General features: G+C 37.9%; 1 protein-coding gene across 3 annotated transcripts in view; it reads right to left on the bottom strand.

Annotated features, from left to right (window-relative positions):
• LOC150078498 (tRNA:m(4)X modification enzyme TRM13 homolog) overlaps positions 1 to 21,588 on the bottom strand; it is a 376,145-nt gene that overhangs the window by 336,992 nt on the left and 17,565 nt on the right. For all 3 annotated transcript variants that reach the window (XM_090385143.1, XM_090385144.1, XM_090385145.1), the window contains exon 2: positions 20,009 to 20,052. In XM_090385143.1, the coding sequence (XP_090241269.1) occupies positions 20,009 to 20,052 (44 nt within the window). The remainder of the gene's footprint in view (positions 1 to 20,008; positions 20,053 to 21,588) is intronic.

Below are 21,588 nucleotides of genomic sequence, written 5' to 3' on the forward strand. Positions count from 1 at the left end.
TATTATTATTATTAGCCGTATGGTGCAAGGAAGCCTGAGGCTTATGCTGCACCAGACAAAAAAAAAAAAAAAATTTCTGAACTACCCAGAGAGAGAGAGAGAAAATTACCAAGGAAGAGAAGAATGATGATGTCCAGCTCGGGGCCCTGGGTGTGCTAAGCCCATACCAGATGTGAGTCCCTGGGGTTATGCTCTTGTGAGTTGTTTCGACAGGTAATTTAAATGAGTAGAGAAGTTGAATTTGGAGTCAGACAATTCCAAGATGCCTATGATCAGATATAAGAGGAATGATTTCAGAATTGAACGAGGTGGTGATAAGAAAGATGCTCTTTCTAGGAGAAAATTGAAGGTGTGACTAGAGGATTAGCATTAGTCGAAGCATATGATGCAAGAAAGCAAGCTTATATAGCATCAGCCAAAAAAAAAAAAAAAAAAAAAACCCTTCCCATTTCACCCATCCGGTCACTCCAAATGTTTGTCTAATTCAGCCTTAAATTTATCTAAGATATCAACTTTCACAATAACAACAGATGGAAGTCTGTTCCAGCAATCAACTACCCATTGGCTAAAGGCAAACTTCCGCATATCTGTTCTACAACTGTCTTTCCTCAATTTGAATCTATGCCCACTCAGGTTCTTAGTCTGAGCAAGCAGAAGTATCCCATCAGCATTGAGTCTGCTCAAACCATTCAAGACCTTATATGCCTCAATCAGATCACGTCACAGGTGCCCAGTCGCTTAAGTTCTGCAATTTCCTAAAAGTTATGCAACTTGCAGAACTTAAGCCTTTCTTCATAAGTGCATCCCTTTGTTACTCTCACCAATCTTGTTACCCTTCTCTGTACTCGTTCTAGCAACTCTACATCCTTCCTAGGCCTTCAGACCTGTATACAGTACTCAAGGTGTGGCCTGACCATTGCCAAAACTCCATGACCTGCTCTGGCAGCCCTTCTGCACTGCATCTGACTGCACAATTACTCCCAAGTCTTTTTCATTCTCCACCTCCCTGAGTGAAGTACCACAAGTATTATTGTTTAATAGAGCGGTTACCAGGGTTTCCCCTATATGCCAGTGAAGTACTACAGAGTTGGTACATTTTTCTTGGGTTACTGCTGCCCATATGCAGTACTTGGCATTTGTCAATGTTAAACTTCAGTTGCCACTTCTCGGCCGATCTGCCTAACTTTTCTCGATCCTGTCTTTAGCGTCATTAACAACCCGCCAACCTTTGTATCATCTGCAGACTTGGACATTAAAGCCTGATATACCTTCATACGGCACTGAGGGAGTCGGTAAACATAACACTATGGGTAAACTGATACAATTTTATGGTTTCCAGGGCCATTTGTATGGCAGTGCCCTTCTCACTTTACAGCAACCAAGAAAACATCACAACTACCTACTTGGTAATATTCATAACTTGCTGAATGACCTAGTTAAAGACATGAAAGTAGTAAAATTTTGTTGTGTCACTAGCCATGTATCAAAAAAAATTGCATAACTAGCAATGAGTGCTGACCATGCAGCCAAATCTACTGTGGAACCAGTTGACACTTCTTGCAAAATCCCTTTCACTGACTATAAAAGTCTTATAATAAGGCGAAATATGGATCACTGGCAAGACTGCTGTACAAAGTGGAGCAGTATGGCATTAAGGGCAAGTTACTGCAATGGATAAAGGGATGGTTGGGTGGGAGACGTCAGAGAGTGGTAATAATTGGACACTGCTCTACGTGGACTAATGTTATTAGTGGAGTCCCCCAGGGTTCAGTCCTGGGCCCATTGTTGTGTTGTATATTTATCAATGATATCGATGAAGGTATATCAGGCTTTAATGTCCAAGTCTGCAGATGATACAAAGGTTGGCAGGGTTGTTAATGATGCTAAAGACAGGATCGAGAAAAGTTAGGCAGATCGGCCGAGAAGTGGCAACTGAAGTTTAACATTGACAAATGCCAAGTACTGCATATGGGCAGCAGTAACCCAAGAAAAATGTACCAACTCAGTGGTACTTCACTCAGGGAGGTGCACAATGAAAAAGACTTGGGGGTAATTGTGCAGTCAGATATGAAGTTTTCTGAGCAGTGCAGACGGGATGCTGCAATCTAAAGGTAACTGACTGGAAATTATGGACGATGAAAGAACAACAGCATCAGCGATATGATGGTCAGTTTTGGAGCCATCAGTATATATATCTGGGTATAAGATTCATATTTTTCAATTAGAGATTTGTGAAGCTGTTTAATATTCTGTGGAGAAAGAGTACATTCCCCCATTCTTGCAGGGACAGATCACATGCTGCAGGACAGAGAGACCATGGAGGAACAGTGAAACTGGTGGTGGCTATTTTAGAAAGGTCTAGCTGCCAATTATTGAGTAATGAGAGATGTTTGCCAGCAGGTCAATTTATTGATGGATAAATGGCATACAAGTTCTCCCAATCTGGAGTAAATAGATGTTTTCACTTTTGATTTTGACAGCATAATTTAACAGTAAAATTTGCCTTCTTAGATAGAGTGAAGGATCATGAGCTTCAGCATAAAGGCTCTGGACTGGAGATATGCGGTAGGCTTCAAGAGCAATGCACAGGTCACTGTGGTGAATAGGGTCCAAAAACCTTAAGACGCTGGGTCTAGCAGAGTTGTAAATTGGAGATCCAGAGTCTAATCATGACCTTACAATAGCGTGATATAAATGAAAATGTGTAAGACGGTCAGCACCCCATGATGTAGCTGATAATACTATCAATATGTTTAATTTCTTGAAACAGGTGATTCTAACTTGTTTGATATGGTCAATAAAGGTCTATTTGTTTGTTAGTTGGTTTTTAGGAGCATTATCAACTAAGGCCATATTGCTCCGGGGATATGCGATGGTCATTCCCTGACCTTTCTGCATCCTCCATATTTGGTGGTCACGGGCTTGAACCCCCGTCTAATCAAGAAGCGTGTGCTTCAATAAAGGTCAATTTTTTATCTAAGGTTAGGCCAAGAATTGGATAGTAAGCACAACATGTATGTCGTAATATCCCAGCTTCAGAATTGGGTCAGGATGGAGATTCTACAGAAGTGAATTACGACAGATTTTTCAGGTGATATGCGAAAACCATTATCTGCAGCCCACATCGTAATCTTGTTAAGAGCACCTTGAAGTTGTCTCTCAATCATTCTCATGTTTTGGGAGTGACAAAATATACTAAAGTCATCTGCATATAAAGTAGTAAAAACAGTGGGTGGAATGATCTTTGATACCAAGTTGATTCTTATAATGAATAGCGTGGCACTTAAAACTGAACCCTGTGGAACACCTTCTCTTCTTGGATGAAGTTATGAGAGAGGATGGATTGAATGCGCAACTGGAAATACTGCTTTTCAGTTCTGTATGAACTACAGCATATTGCCCCTGAAACCTAAAGGGTAGAGATCGTGAAGAATTCCATATTGCCAAGCTGTGTCGAAAACTTTCTCAATGTCTAAATAAACTGTAGTCAGATGTCCTTTCTTTATGAAAGCATTGCGAATCTGGGTTTTCATTTGAATCAAAAGGTCTAAAGTTGATCTACCTGTACGAAATCCACACTGCAATGAACTGATAAGGTTATATTTGTTCAGCAACCAGGTGAGATGAGAGTTTACTATTTTTTCCATTATTTTGCCCATACAGCTGGTGAGGGCAATAGGCCGGGTAATGACGTGATTCATTAAGTCTTTACCAGGTTTTAATAATGCTATTACATATGCATGTGTCCAGGTATCGGGGAAAGCATTTTCTGTAAACATTTGGTTATACAGAAGAAGTAAGACACGAAGCTACTTTTCGCTCAGCTCTTTTAACATGGAATAGTGAACTCCATCAGTCCAGCAGCACTAGGTCTTGAGCTGTTAAGAGCAAGCCGTATTTCTAGTATTGTAAAGGGGCAGTCGTATGATTGATGGTGGTTAGTGCTAAAATTTAACTTCTGTTTTTCAGCAAGGGACTTTAATTTCTGGAATTTTGGTGAGTATGAGGATCAGCAGAGGTTTGAGAAAAAGACTCTCCGACAGTGTTAGCTATGTCCTAAGGCAGTGAACGTCATTACCATTTACATTCAGTATCGATAGATGTGAAGGAGGATATTTGTTATACATTTTTCTAATATTTTTCCAGATTGTTTGTGTTTGGTGGTCCATGTAATCGTGGAAGTGAAATGTTTCCATAATTCTGTTTTGCTTGACCGCCGAATGCACCTAGCATTGGCTCTGGCTTTTTTAAAACTGGACTAGAATAAAGCCTGGAATAACTTGTAAAAGTTATTCCAGGCTTTATTTTCCTCTCATTTGGCTTGGTTGCATTCATTGTTCCACCAGGGTCTTATTCACTGACTTTTGGAAACTCTTGGTATTGCTGCTTCTGCAGCCTACAATATTTGGTTTGTTATGTAATTAACAGAATCGTTTATTAACACATTTGAAACCATGTTTTTTCTAAGATTGCTAGCTGCCTATATTTTTCCCAATCAGATTTAGCAAAGTTCCATTTGGCTGTTTGAATATGGTAGAGTGATAAATTTGCTTCTAAATTCTGTACAGCGGGATCAACTGACAATGTTACAAACAGAAAATTCTAAGTGGGAAGCAGTCAAGGAATTAATCGTGGATGCTACTAAAAGTTTCATACATATTCAAAAATATTGTTCAAGGTTTAGGCCCAAAAAATGGTTATCAAATGAACTAATGAGACTCGTGACAGAGAAGAAAAATGCATGGGATGCATTTAAATTATCAAGCGACTCAGAAGCCTATGACAGACAAAAGCTAGTCTGTAATCAGGTCACAAAGGAGGTTAAGCAGGCGAAGGCAGATTACGAGAAATCTTTAGCAAAAGATGCTAAGAAAAACAGCAAGGATTTCTTTACTTATATAAACTCTAAAAGGAAGGGAATGAATCTGATTGGTCCACTTGATATCGATGGTTCGACTGTTGATGATCCTGCTCAGATAGCAAACAAATTGAATGAGTATTTTCCATCTACATTCACACATGAGGAGTTATTAAAGTTTGAAAACGGCAGAAGGTTATAAAATTGTAGCAGGGTGCTTAATGACTTTGTAATAACTGAGAGCAAAGTGGAGGAGAAATTGTTGAAGTTAAACATAAGAAAGACACCTGGGGTGGATGGGATCTACCCAGTTATATTAAAGGAGATGGCAAAGCAACTAAGTAAACCCTTAGCCATAATTATGAGAGCATCCTTGGACTCAGGGGAGGTCCCCATGGACTGGAGATGTGCAAATGTATCCCCAATTCACAAAGGGGGGATCGAAGGGTGACACAAGTAATTACAGACCAGTTAGTTTAACTTCTGTTCCGGGGAAAATAATGGAGTCACTGGTTAAAGATGCATTGCAGGATCATCTAGACAAGACTGCAACAATAATTCAGACACAGCATGCTTTTGTTAAGGGAAAGTCTTGTGTGACAAATTTGATAGGATATTATGATGTGGTTACAAAGGAACTGGATGCAAAAAATAATTTTGATATCATATATTTGGATTTCAGGAAAGCTTTTGACACTGTTGCGCATGGAAGACTATTGTACAAATTGGAGCAGAATGGTATTAAGGGTAAGTTGCTACAATGAATAAAAGGGTGGTTGAGTGGGAGAAGATAGAGGGTGATGATTAATGGGTGCTGCTCTTCGTGGACTAATGTTATTAGTGGGGTCCCACAGGGTTCGGTGTTGCATCCTCTGTTGTTTTGTATATTTATCAATGATATTGATGAAGGTATATCAGGCTTTGTGTCGAAGTTTGCAGATGATACAAAGGTTGACTGCGTTGTTAATGACAGTAATGGCAGTGTGCTACTGCAACAGGATCTAGATAATTATGAGCAGATGAGTTAAGAAGTGGCAACTGAAATTTAACCTTGGGAAATGCAAAGTGCTGCATATGGGTAGAAGTAACCCCAGAAAAAACATACCAACTGTGTGGTACTACACTTAAGGTGGTAGAAAATGAAAAGGACCTGGAAGTAATTGTGCAGTCAGATATGAAGTTTTCTGAGTAATGCAGACAGGCTGCCAGAGCAGGTCATGGGGTTTTGTCAATGATATATAGGAATTTTGCTAGCAGGGAAAAGGAGGTGATTGTTCCTCTGTATAAGGCAATGGTCAGGCCATGCCTTGAGTACTGCGTACAGGTCTGGAGGCTTCATTTTAGGAAGGATGTAGATTTGCTTGAGCGTATACAGAAAGGGCAACAAGATTGGTGAGGGGAATGAAGGGATCCTCTTACCAAGAGAGGCTTAAATTCTGCAAATTGCAGTGGCTGGAAACTAGGCACCTGCACGGTGATCTGATTGAGGTGTATAAGGCCTTGAATGGGTTGAGCACGCTGAATTCTGATAGGATCCTTCCACTTGTTCAGATTACGAACCTAAGGGGGCATAAATTCAAATTAAGAAAAGACAGATGTAGAATAGATGTGCGGAAATTTGCCTTTAGCCAGCAGGTGGTTAATTGCTGGAACAAACTTCCATCTGTCGTTGTGGAAGTTGATAGGTTAAATAAATTTAAGGAGAAACTGGACAGACATTTGGAGGGAATGGTGTGATTTTCTTTTTTTTTTTGGCTGATGCTGTATAAGCTCATACACTTGCTTTCTTGCATCACATGCCACTACTACTATTATATAACAAACTATTGGGTAGTTGTCACTACCCAGCAGACTATCATGAACAGACCAGTCAAACAATGGAAAAAGGGCTGGTGAGCATATGGAGAGGTCAATTGCTGAGCTTGACCCAGAAGACAAATTGGGATATTGCTCATCAGTATATGACTATATTTCCTGAATGCTATCAATCCTACATTTATTCTTCTCTACTTCCAGCCATTTATCATTATTACAGCTAATGACTTCTCCCAGATAAGTATATGACTCCACCTTTTCAATTACTACTTCTTCAATAATTATATCCTTTTCTGTGGCATACTTATTCATCATTTAACCCCAGGAGGCTTACATCTGGTGATTATGGGCTTGGCACACCCAGGGTCCTGAGCCGCCGGATATCATCATTCTTCTCTTTTTTGGTGACTTGGAAATTTTTTTTTTCGCTGGTGCAGCATAAGCCTCAGGCTTCCTTTGTTTTAGCCATATTCATCTTTAGTCGAAAATCCTTACTAACTCTGCATAACTGATTAAGGTTTTCATCTAATTCTTTGGGATCGTGGCTTATGACCACAATGTCATCTGCAAATCGTAAACGGTTTAGGTACTCTCCATTCACATTGACTCCTTTCTGCGACCAGTCTAATGTTTTGAAAGCTTCCTCAAGGGCAGCAGTAAACAACTTTGGAGATATTGTCTCCTTGTCAAACTCCTTTCTCAATTTTAAATTTACTACTGTCTTTGTCTAGTCTAATAAAGGAGGTAGCATTCTCATATATTTTCTTCAAAATCATAATATATGGGGTATGTATGCCTTGTCTTTTCAGTGCCCGAAACATTGCCTTATGCTGTATGGAGTCAAATGCCTTTTCATAATCCACGAATGCCAGGCACAATGGTGTTTTATATTCATTTACTTTCTCCATTAGCTGTGACATTACGTGAAGGTGATCCATAGTTGAGAATCCTGTCCTAAAACCAGTTTACTCTTTCAGTTGATTATCATCAAGTGTTCTTTCTAATCTGTTAGTAATGACCCTTGTGAACAACTTGTTGATGGGGGATAACAAACTAATTGGTCTATAATTTCCAATTTCTGATTTATCTCTTTTCTTATGCAGCAAAATTATGATTGCATTATTCCACTCCTTAGGCATCACACCTTTTCTAATGCCCTTTGTGAAGAGCCTTGCCAGTTTTTGTGTTATGTCTCTTTCTCCCAATTTTAACAACTCTACAGTAACTTCATCTTCCCCCGAGGCTTTCTGATTCTTCATTTTCTTCAATGCATGTTCTACCTCATCAGGAAGTACAGCAGGCCCCCATTATAACGCGGTTCACTTTACGCTGATTCGCTATAACACTGTTCATATATTATAACCCGTATCTGACTATAATGCTGTCACAGATTCACTTACAGACTGCATTTTTGGCATATTTAACGAAATTGTTTCACTTGATGGAGTCGATAGCTCGAAAATGAATATAAAAATACGGTTAAAAGGTTTTCCACGCCGACTTGAGAAATATTCCCATGCTCAGTGAAATTCTCTCTCGTGCTAATTTAATTGCAGTACAGTGACATGTTACTTAGTTCCGAGATTTTAAAAAATGATCAAGTATATTGCTTGTAATATTAGCGTTATATGCATTTATCCGAAGACTAGTTGTCACTCAGTACAGTATTAGACGTCATGCGTAACGGACAGTTTACTTGAACATTGTATCGTAATTAATGCAACCAATGCAGTTATATTTTCGAAGAGTTCATAATGGCCGATAAGAATGAAAAAGCAACAACGTCTGAGCGCAGTACAAAGACTATAAATGTAAGAAATAGATTGAATTTGAAAATGAAATTAGACGTTTTGAAGCGAATCGATTTCAGTCAACAACAAGCGGATGTGTGCCATAATTTAGGACTTGCAAGTTTAACTGTAAGAACAATTATAAAAAAATAAAGAATTAATTTTAGCAGCGGGAAAGATAGCTGTTACACTGCAAGCAACTAGGACGGCTATTAGGATTGAAATGGAAAGACTTAATTTTATTGAAGATAATATCCAATGCAGAATTCAGTTAAGTTAAATATTATAAATAATAAAAAAAGAGAGAGAGATTAGCCTATATGATGATCAGAAGAAAACTCACCTAAAAAAAAAAAAAATTGGAACCATTTAAAACTAGTAAGGGGTGGTTGAATAGATTTAAAATCCAGGGAGAAGCCACAAGTGCAGATCAAGGAGCCGAAACTTTCAAAAAAGAACTTGTTAAAATTATTGAAGAGGGGTATTGTGTGTTATACTTCTCAACAAGTTTATAACATAGATGAAGCAGGACTTTTGTGGAAACGAATGCCTAAAAGAAGTTTCATATTGAAAGAAGAAAAAAATATGCCAGGTTTCAAAGCGGCGAAGGATCGGTTGACTTTATTGTTGGGTGGTAATTAAACTGCGGGGGATTTAAAATTAATATCCCTTTTAGTTTATTTGGAAGAGGGCCAAAGTTCAACAAAAAATCGACACATTTTTCATAATTAAATTCATCAATTAAATTAAATCAATTTAGATACGTAAGTAGTTACCACATAATTATAAACGTATGTAATGCAGAATAAATATACAGATATTTGAATACAGTGGTACAGTCGGTCCTCGTATAACACGTGTTTACATTACACGAATTCGATCACACACGATTTATAAATAGGGGAACGTTATCTTATATAACATGAACCGAATTCGCTTATACACGATTCGCCTTTGTGTTTACAAGAAATGGCAGTCGAACGCGGAATCACCCCAACCGAACGCAACACGATAGGAATGAAGAAGATTCTGAAAATGTATTTATGTGTTTTATAGCAGTGAAGGGGAAACACATTTCACCATAATAACGTAAAAACCAACACAATTCCAGCTATCGATATAATAGCAAATGCAATTAGATGGAGTTTACTACCAGTTTATCACAGATTCCATTAGCAGAAACGCAACTGGAAATTGTTTTTTTTTTTTTATTGTTTTATGGTAGTAACCCCCAGAAATGTGCTTTAGTAAAATGTGAGGTGTTAATAGTGTATCTCGGCCTTTACGGTGTTGTTTATTCAGTTGCTACACGCGCGCGCGCGCAGCTTTGTTTATGTGTATCAAGCGTGCCTCCTCGTTTTATAATTGTGCTTTATTCCCTATAAATGAGTAAAATACTTAAAAGGTGCGAAAAGGAAGCGTTCTGGCTAAGATACTGCAGATTCAGAGAAAAAAAAAAAAGCAATATCGATAAACAGAGGCGGACTGGATCAAAAATTCTTAACCGGGAAAATTTATAGTGGCCTCATACTACGGTTTATGGCCAAAATCACACCGGCCTCCGGCCCACCGTGGTTTCTCCCGTAAGGCTTCTGTCCGCCTCTGTCGATAGAGAAAAAATATGAAATTGTGAAACGCTTTGAGCGAAATGAAAGGCCATGTGATATTGCACGTGCTATAGACCTAAATCAGGCAACGCCGAGAATTACAAAGAATGCAGAGAAAATAAAAACAACTTTCATAGCAGGAACAACTCAGTGTAATTAAAATCCATTAGATTAGACACAAGAATTGGAAGAGATGGAACGGCTGTCATCTGTTTGGATAGAAAATCAAATAAAAAACAAGTTTGCTTACGATAGAAGCAAAAGCATTAGCAATATTTTATTACGACTTACGTATTATAAAATACGTAAGTATTTTATTACGACTATTTTATTTAATATAATAATTTTATTACGAATAAAATACGTATTTTATTCGTAAAAAATACTTTTTTAGTATTAAAAAATACTAAAAATACTTTATTATAATATTTTTATTACGTATTTTAATCGTTATAAAATACTTACATTTTATAACGATTAAAATTACCCGATTATTTATTGTTTGTAATGTTTTGGTTCCAAATGTGTGTTCAATCTTGGGTGGTCGGCACCTAACCCTACTTTTCCCATAGGGCCTGTTGTTTATATTGCACGATTTCGCATTGCACGAGGTTTTCTAGGAACGCAACTATCGTGCTATACGAGGACAGACTGTACCTTGGTTTGCGAGCATAATTCGTTCCAGAAACGTGATGGTAATCCAAAGCACTCGTATATCAAAGCGAATTTTCCCGTAAGAAATCATGGAAACCCATATGATTTGTTCCAAAACTCAAAAATATTCATATACTGTAAAAATGATTAATACAAAATACATACATACCTTTTCATATTTTTAATATTTAAATTTAATATACATAAAGCAATCGGATTTATAGTAGGACGACTTTCACTGTCACTAACGGAATCACCGCTATCTGTTGACTCTTTCTTTTTGTGCAACTTTAACAAGGAACCTCTCCAATGACACTTGCCTCCTCTTGAGGATTTCACGGAAATATGACATTGCATTGTCGTTAAACAGATTCATCGCTCGCACTATTACAAAATGAGGGGGCACACTTGATACACATAAACAAATCTGCGCGCGTGTAGCTATTGAATAAACAACACCGTAAAGGCAGAGATACACTATTAACACCTCACATTTTACTAAAGCACATTTCTAGGGGTTACTACCATAAAACAATAAAAACAATTTCCAGTTACGTTTCTGCTAGTGGAATCTGTTATAAACTGGTAGTAAACTCGATCTAATTGCATTTGCGATTATACTGATAGCTGGAATTGTGTGGGTTTTTACGTTATTATGGCAAAATGTTTTGCCCCTTCACTGATAAAAAAAAAACAAATATATTTTCAGAATCTCCTCTTCATTCCTATCGTGTTGCGTTCGGTTGGGGTGATTCTGCGTTCGACTGCCATTTCTTGTAAACACAAAGGCGAATCGTGCATAAGCAAAATTGGTTCGTGTTATATAAGCTATCATTCAGGTATTTATAAATCGTGTATGATCGAATTCGTGTAGTGTAAACACGTGTTATATGAGGACTGACTGTACTCGTATTGCAAGACCTCGCTCGTTTATCAAGTTAAAATTTATTAAAAATTTTTGCTCGTCTTGCAAAACACTCATAGAACAAGTTACTCGCAATCCAAGGTACCACTGTATTAATTATTTTGACCGACATCTGTGCATCTTTTCACTACCGTTTATTATTGATTAGGAAATATCCTATGGCACCGACCGCAACTCACAAATACATATGTTACCTTATGGGAATGCGGTTCTCGCTTAGCGCGGATTCACTTAGTGCTCTGTTTTTCCGGAACGCATTATCAGCATTAAGCGGGGGTCACCTGTATATCGGGTATGTGATATGTGTTACTAATTTGCGATCCATCTTCCCCACTGCTGGCATCATTCCCTCGCTCCTTGTATAACTCTTTATAGTAGTCTTCTGCTATCTGAATTATACCTTTTTTGCTATTTATAAGAACACCATCGCTATTCTTCAGTTTCATTTGTCTTTCTGTATTACTGGTCATGGCTGCTGATTTAAATCCTTTGTTTTCCCTTAATGCTTGTTCTACTTTTCTTGTGTTAAATTTTCTTATGTCCTCTCTGAGTCTCTTTAAAATGGCTTTGCATAACTCAGTATACTCAATTTTCTCCTTGTCAGTGTTTTTCTTGCTCTTCATTTGTCATCTTCGGTTCATCATGAAAAGTGTTTCTGGACTAATTTTTTCTTCTTTGGATTTCTTTTTACCTATAGGGCTTTATCACTTTCAGAAAGTTGTAATACTCCTCGTCGATATCTTTGTCCTGAACAGTCTGCAGAAGCTCAAACTTGTTCTTAAGTCCCAGTACATACTGCTTTTTCTCCTCTTCTGTTATCTCAAAGACCTTTATATCATTTACTTGAGTCAGTTTTTTCCTTACTTTTTCTTATATCTAAATCAAGTGTGCATCTTACAATTCTGTGATCACTTCCAACATTTACCTTGTTCAGGACAGTAACATCATTCATGATATATCTACTGTTAGTGAGGATGAAGTCAATTTCATTAGTTGTTAATCCATTTGGGCTCTTCCATGTCCACTTTCTGTTCACCCTTTTCTTGAAAAAAAGTGTTCATTACTGACATTCCTCGAGATTCTGCAAATTCCACAGGTCTTTCACCAATTCCAAATTTTCCTATAGTTCCCCTTGCTGTGCTGTTTTGTCTCTTTCCAACCTTAGCATTGAAGTCCCCCATAATGATTGTGTAGTGAGTTTTCTGTTCATCTAGAAGACTCTCAATTTCGGTGTACATTTCTTCAACCTCTTCATCATCATGGCTCGATGTTGGTGCATAAATCATTATAACCTTTAGCTTATACCTCTTAGAAATCCTGAGTAGCAGTCTTGACACCCTTGGTGATGTACTTTTGAATTCCAAAATGTTGTTTTTTATATCTTTATGGACCAGAAAGCCAACTCCACCTTCACTCCTTTCATTGTTTCCATTGGTGTACAGCAGATTTCCACTTGGTAAACTTATAAGTGATTCATTTCTTCTTGTTTCAGCCAAACCGATGATATTCCAATTCCTTTTCCAGCTCTAATATCCTGTCTTCACCGACGAGCGATCTTACGTTGTAACAGGCCAGATTCAGTTTCCTGTGCATGGCAGCCTGGTCATACCCAGAGATTCTTAGCACCCTCTGCTTCCACTCTAATCCTCTTGCTGCCACAAGAGGGGAGTGAAAGCCGCTGGGGACCGAGGGCCATTTGTTTCATTTTACTGTCATGTGCTGGAGGGTTTGGTCTTTTCCCTCTTCACGCTGACCAGACGTCTTGAAGAGAACCACTCTACACGTTTGTTGCACCTAAGTGACATAACAGGGCTTACCATCGAGAAGGTGTGTATGAGTGGATTTTAGGGACGTAGGCCAGCCGGACTTCTCCTAAATCTTCTGTAATAGAAAGATACTGGATCCATCAGTGTTTTAGACTGAGTGAGAACACACAGAATGCCTGTTCCCCCTCTAAGCCCCCACGTGATATGTGAGGGGTATTAAATATAGTAATAATCTTATTACAAAATCATTTAGCTCCCTGTTAAGAGTCGGATAAACTTCTGGCCTCCACTTTGCTACAGAATTCCTCATGTGTGCATGTAGAGCAAAATACTCATTCAGTTTGTCAACTACCTCAGCAGGCTCATCAACAGTCGAACTATCGACATCAAGTGGAAAAAATCTGATTCTACAGTTGCACAAAGTTTATCAAACTACAGAGAATAGATGGTAAGCAATCCTTATATATGCCTCCCACATATCCTTTTTAGTAAAGTTTAAGATATACATTTGCTCTGAAAAATAATTTCATTGAAATGGTTGTGTTGTGGTTCTCCCAAGTTTTTCTGCACATCTAGTTCCCAACAAACAGAAAGCATAGCTCGTATTCTAGTAACAGGAATGTGCAAAATCTTGACGAGAAAGAGTGCCTGCCAGAATGGGATCTGGATGTTTCATGTTCGGTTGCATTCCAGAATGTAATGTGAACTCAAAAAAAATATATATATATATTAGTGTCACCAAAAAAAAAAAAAAACTACTAGGCTTTTCATACCAACTAAGAAATATTGTTCAAGGTTTAGGCCAAAATGGATGTCAGTTGAACTAATGAGGCATATGGCAGAGAAGAAAAATGCATGGGATACATACAAATTAACACATGACACAGAAGCCTATGATAGATACAAGTTGATATGCAACCAAGTTACAAAGGAGGTTAGGCAGGCGAAGGCAGATTACGAGAAATCCTTGGCAAGGGATGCAAAGAAAAACAGCAAAGAGTTCTTTACTTATGTAAACTCTAGAAGGAAGGGGATGAATCAGATTGGTCCACTTGATATTGATGGGTCAAATGTTGATGATCCTGCTCAGGTAGCTAACAAACTAAATGAATATTTTGCATCGACATTCACACATGAGGAGTTACTCAGCGAGGGGAATGCCAGAGGTGTATTCAACTCTAGCAGTAAGCTACAGAATCTTGAAATAACTGGGAGTAAAGTGGAGGAGAAACTGTTGAAGATAAACACAAGAAAGGCACCCGGGGTGGATGGGATCTATCCAGTTATATTAAAGGAAGCAGCAAAGGAAGTAAGCAAACCCTTAGCCATAATTATGAGAGCTTCCTTGGACTCAGGGGAGGTACCCATAGACTGGAAATGTGCAAATGTGACCCCAATTCACAAAGGAGGATCAAAGGCTGACACAAGTAATTATAGACCTGTGAGTTTAACTTCTGTTCCAGGAAAATTAATGGAGGCACTGGTTAAAGAAGCACTGCAGGATCATTTAGACAAGACTTCAGTTATAGCTCAGACACAGCATGGTTTTGTTAAGGGGAAGTCTTGCCTGACCAACTTGATTGGATACTATGATGCAGTCACAAAAGAACTGGATGCAGGGAATAACTTTGATATTATATACTTGGATCTTAGAAAGGCTTTTGATACTGTTGCACATGGAAGACTGCTACACAAATTGGAGCAGTGTGACATTGGAGGCAAATTGCTGCTATGGATAAAGGGGTGGTTGAGGGGGAGAAGACAGAGAGTGGTAATCAATGGACACTGCTCATCGTGGACTGATGTTATTAGTGGAGTCCCTCAGGGCTCAGTGTTGGGTCCATTATTGTTTTCTGTATTTATAAATGATATTGATGATGGTATATCGGGCTTAATGTCCAAGTTTGCAGACGATACAAAGGTTGGCAGGGTTGTCAAGGACACTACTGACACTATGCTGCTGCAACAGGATCTGGAAAGGTTGAGCAGATGGGCTGAGAGGTGGCAAATGAAGTTTAACATTGACAAATGTAAAGTACTACACATGGGAAACAGCAACCCCAGAGCAACGTATCAACTCTGTGGTACTACACTGACAGTGGTAGAGAATGAAAGGGACGTGGGGGTGGTTGTGCAGGCAGATATGAAGTTCTCTGAGCAGTGCAGACGGGCTGCAAGAGTAGCTCATGGAGTATTGTCTATGATATACAGGAATTTTTCCAGCAGGGATAAGGAGGTGATTATTCCATTGTATAAGGCGATGGTCAGGCCACACCTAGAGTACTGCAGGTCTGGAGGCCTCATTTCAAGAAGGATGTAGAGCTGCTGGAACGAGTACAGAGAAGGGCAACAAGATTAGTGAATGGAACAAAGGGGTGCTCTTACGAAGAAAGGCTTAAGTTTTGCAAATTACAGTGTCTGGAGACTAGGCACCAGCGAGGTGATCTGATAGAGGTGTATAAAGCCTTGAATGGTTTAAGCATGCTCAATGCTGATGGTATTCTTCCTCTAGCTCAGAAAAATCACCTGAGAGGGCATAAATTCAAATTGAGGAAAGACAGATGCAGGATAGACGTGCGGAAATTTGCCTTTAGCCAGCGGGTGGTTGGTTGGTGGAACAGACTTCCATCCCTTGTGGTGGAAGTTGATAGCCTAAATAAGTTTAAGGCTCAGCTGGACAGGTACTTTGAACGAACAGAGGGGTGAAGTGGAAGTGGGTTTTTTTTTTTTTTGGCTGATGCTGCATAAGCTTGCTTTCTTGCATCAAATGCCTCTACTAATGCTAATGCTAATGCTAATGCTAAAAAACAACTATGTGGCTATACAGTTTAAATGGAACCCTGTTCATGAGGTATTGCTTTCTCTCATGCCAACTAAATTTTAACAATAGAGAAATACAAGGACAGTGGATAAGGGCAACAGTAATCCCAAAGTAGCAATTATGTGGTACCACACAATGTACAGAATGAAAAATTTGGGGCTAATTGTGCATTCAGACAGTTCGCTGAGAAATGCAGACTGGCTGCTAGGGGGCAGCTCATGGAGTTTTGTCAATGCTATACAGGAATGTTGTTGTTATTTGGTTTTTAGGAGCATTAGCAACTAAGGCCATATTGCTCCGGGATATGCGGTGGTCATTCCCTGACCTTTCCGCATCCTCCCTATTTGGTGGTGACGGGCTCGAACCCCGGTCTAATCAAGAAGCGTGTGCTACGCACTGCTGCTCCTTCCCACCTGGCTACGGAGGCGCCGCTATACAGGAACTCCACCAGCAAGGATAAGGAGGTATTCATCCCATTGTAAAAGGAAATGGTAGGGTCATGTCTTGAATACTGCATATAGTTGTGGAAGACTCATTCTAAAGAATGTGGATCTGATAGAAGAGGTGCAGAGAACAGCAAAGAGATTAAGGAGGGTAACAAAAGTGCACTCTTATCACAAAAGACTTCAGTTCTACAAATTGCAGTATCCAGAACCTAGCCACCCATGAGAAGATCTGACCGAGGGGTTTAAGGCTTCAGTTGGATTGAGTAAGTTAATGTTGATGGTATCCTTACTTTTAATCAGACAACACACACACACACATAAGGGGATATAAATTTAAATTGAGGAAGGATTAATAGGAGAAATGTTCTGGTAGTTTATAGAATAATCAGCCATAATAATAGAGGGGATGAGCAGTAAATGTGAGAAGTGTATTGTTTTTGTTTATTTTTAATTATTATTTTCTTAGCTGATACTACATAAGCCTGCTTCTTTACAGTATTTGCCAATTCTAATAGTAATAAGCCCCACAAATAATAACCCAGTGATTTTAAATCTGGAAATCATGGGAGATTTAACAAATTTTAGAAATAAGAAATTCACAGAAAACGTTTCTCACCATTTCAATGAAACCAACATTAATGTTTTTTCACTGTCGAGTAGCACAATACATTGGTGTATTAAAAACTTGTATACTTTTCCATCAACTATAATAGTAGAGGAATGTGATGCAAGAAAGCAAACTTATGTAGCATCAGCCAAAAAAAAAAAAACCAATTCACATATCCATTCCCTCTAAAAGTTTGTCCAGTTCCTCCTTGAATTTCTTTAAGCAATGACAGATGGAAGTTTATTCCAGCAATACCCTACTCTCTGGCTAAAGGCAAATTCCACAACTGTCTTTCCTCAATTTGAATTTATGTCCCCTCAGGTTTGCAATCTGAGCAAGCGGAAGAATCCCATCAGAATTGAACCTGCTCATCCCATTCAAGGCCTTATACACCACAATTATCACCTTACAGATGCCTACTCCCCAGATGCTACAGTTTTCAGAATATAAGCCTTTCTTGGTAAGAGAATCCCATGATTTCTCCTCACCAATCTTGTGTAGCCCTTTTCTGTACTCGCTCAAGCAACTCTACATCCTTCTTAAAATGAGGCCTTCAGACCTGTACACAGTACTCAAGCCGTGGCCTGACCATTACCTTATACAAAGGGATAATCACCTCGTTTTCCCTACAAGCAAGCTTCCTGTATATCATTGATAACAACACCATGACCTGCTCTGGCAGCCTTTCTGCACTGCTCAGAAAACTTCATATCTGACTGCACAATTAATCCCAGGTTTTTTTCGTGTTCTACCACTCTAAGTGTAGTACCACACAGTTGGTACGTTTCTTTGCATTTGTCAATGTTAAACTTCAGTTGCCACCTCAGCCCACTGCCCAACTTTTATTGATCCTGTTGCAGTAGCACACTGCTATTAACAACCCTGCCAACCTTTGTATCATCTGCAAACTTCAACATTAAGCTTGATATACCTTCATCAATATCTTGATGAAGGTATAAAACAAATGGGCCCAAAATCGAACCCTAGGGGATTTCACTAATAACATTAGTCCACGAACAACAGAGTCCATTGATTACCATTCTGTCTTTTCCCACTCAACTACCCTTTTTTTCCATTGTAGCAACTTTTCCTTAATACCATACTGCTCCAATTTGTATGGTAGTCTTCCATGTGCAACAGTATCAAAAGCTTTCCTGAAATCCAAGTATATGATAACAAAACCATTTTTTTGCATACAGTTCATTTTTAACCGCATCATAGTATCTAATCAAATTTGTCAGACAAGACTTTGACTTAACAAATCCAAGCTGTCTGAATCATTACTGCAGTCTTATCTAGATGATCCTGCAACGCTTCTTTTACCAGTGACTCCATTATTTTCTTGAAGAAGAGAAATTCCATCAACTAAAGATATAAAAAGCATACCGCACTCCAATTTTTTTTAGGGTTGCAAGTGCATTTCATGAGAAACATAACCAAATAATGGAATTAGACTTCCTCACCAAAGAAAAATTTCCAAAATGCCCATCCCATTAAATCAATAAAGGCACAATCATCGATAAGGAAATCAATCAACAAAGAAATCCATTAAGTTTTTTAATTCATGGTTGACTACATGAATACATTCGGGATGAAGGGTTAATTTTTTAACAGCACTCTGAGTACTTCAACAAGACATACCAGCCTGAATGCAAGTTTATTACTGTTGCTTTTTTTTGGGGGCAGCAATAAACACCGATTAGCATCTCTGCTTAGCAATGAAGAACATCCATTTTTTTTTTTTTTTGTTGTTGCTGTTACAAAATGCTGTTTCACAGAAACAGATTAATTGTGAAATCATTGATTTATTTTTTACTGGTGAATTGGGTTTTTTTCTCAAAATTCAGCTTTGACATTTATATAGGATTTTTAATAATTTTTTTTTTTTTTTGATAAAGTGTGCACATTCAAACAAGGAATATGTCATTTGATATTGCAAACAAACTGATATGGATGAGTTTGTGTATATATATATATAATCTAACAACTACTGTTCTGCATTGAATTGTACATCAGGGGCTCACATCAGGTGAGTATGGGCTTGGCAAACCTAGGGTTCTGAGCTAGATATGATCATTCTTCGCTTTCTTGCCTTCTTGATGATTCCCTTCTACTTCTCCCCCCCCCCTCTCCCTCTCTCTCTCTCTCTCTCTCTCTCAGGGTAATGTGGGAATTTTTTTTTTTTTTTTAGCTGGGGCAGCATAAGCCTCAGGCTTCCTTGCACCACATGGCTAATAATAATAATGTATCACCAATGTGGTTTGGTAACAATTGCACATGATTATGAAAATGAGAAATTAGCATTCATTTTGGGTTGTGTCAAATTAATTTTCCTGTATTATGGAAATTACAAGAATCACCTGCCTGAAAAGAAGCTGTGTAATTGGGATCTGGGATAGAAAAAGAAAATTATATTAAACTGCACAATCATTAATAAAATATCTTACTTTTAATAATCAAGAAGTATGTATATGACATTGCTGTTAAACATGCTGTACTGGAACAGCATTTCCATACATTATGGTCCACCCAAGGCCCAGTTATGAATGATGTGAAACAATCAAGAATTTCATAATTTAGAAATCTTTGTAAGATCAGAGACAGTAAAAAACTTAAAATAAATATAAAAGTGGTGAAAATGATTAGGAGTAAATTTGATCATTTTTATTCTTTTGATATTAAAATATGAATTATTACACTTTGTAACACTATTACTCACTGAGTAGGATCCAGAGGGCATACAATACGAAAGTCACTGTTTCCCTGTACAAAAAAAAGTTGCAATTTTATAGACTACTCAAAGTTAGGCTTTATAGTTATAATCATATAAAACAGAGCTGAAAAAAAACCAACTTTTAATTTATTTTTAAGGGAAATACAATCAATCTGTTAGAAGTAACAAGCTTCACTTATATTTTAGCTATATAACAACATTGTATCTAGTGCAGAAGCATCACATTCAGTATGCCATTTGTCACTGACCTGAAGAGGTCTAGGTTTGAATCCCTGCAAAGATAAAGAGGGTTTCGTAAATCACATTTCAACTGGGGATGCGGTTGGCCTATCTCAGGCAAAGTGGAGTCCCTTTTCCCAGAAGCAAAATATTGCATTAGATGCTAATGAACTATATATGTACAGGCATACCTCGAATAACGAATAGGATGCGTTCCACGAAATTACTTCGTTAAGCGAAACTTCGTTTTCAGAGGTAAAAATACTATGACCGGAATAGGGATACGTTCCTACGTAAAGAAAATGAAAAGCTTTTTTTTCGAACAAAGAAAAGTTTTATTAAATAAACAGTCAACTTACATACAAAGTGAAATCACATTTTAAAATATGAGTCTAAAGTTGATTGCTTATGCTTTTTTTCTCTTTCATTTAACAATTGCTGCCTATATGGAGTTATTGCATTTAACACTGATCGCTTAACAATAAAACTTCTTCCTAAATCAGGATCATTTTCACTAAAAAAATTTAAAACGTTTTCAATGTCATTTAAGCACCTTTTTAAATCTTTGGTTAACACTTTTTCAGCAGGAACTTCTTTAACTTCGTTTTCATTATCTTTGTCTTCGTTGCTAACAAGGTTTTCTAAATCTTCCACTGAAAAACCATCATCTTCTGCATTCAATAAATTTCTAACATCCTCTTCATCGACATTTTCGAAACCTATTGATTGAGCCATCTGGATAACTTCATTTCTAATTTCTTGGATGTTATTTTCTTCTTCTAGTACAACTTCTGGCCATATTTTGTGCCAAACTCCATTTAAGCATTTCTTAGTGACTTCTTTCCAAGAACTATCAATGTTTTCAATTGCGTTTTTAATGGTGTAGTTTTTCCAAAAAAGTTTTAACTGTCATTTCCTCTTTATCCTCTAGTTCAGTTAAATTGCTTAATGTTCGACGCAGATAATAAGCTTTAAATGATGCTATTATTCCCTGATCCAATGGTTGAATCAGGGAAGTTGTGTTTGCTGGAAGAAACACAACTTTGACAGGAATGCATGTGTCCAACGTGTTAAGATCAGTAGGATGTCCCGGAGCATTGTCTAACAACAAAAGAGCTTTTTCTTCAAAGTTGTTTTTTTGACAATACCGTTTTACTTTAGGACAAAAGTGGTTAACAAACCAATCAGTAAATAACTCCTTGGTAACCAGGCTTTTCTATTTGCTTTCCATATTCCAGGTAAATTCATTTTTATGTTACCTTTTAACGCCCTCGGATTTTCTGAATGGTAAACTAATAACAATTTTAATTTATAATCGCCAGAGGCATTTGATCCAAAGAGTAACT

The sequence above is a fragment of the Mastigoproctus giganteus genome, chromosome 11 (assembly GCF_048544385.1).
Source record: "Mastigoproctus giganteus isolate SK-2022 chromosome 11, ASM4854438v1, whole genome shotgun sequence".
Classification (NCBI taxonomy): domain Eukaryota; kingdom Metazoa; phylum Arthropoda; class Arachnida; order Uropygi; family Thelyphonidae; genus Mastigoproctus; species Mastigoproctus giganteus.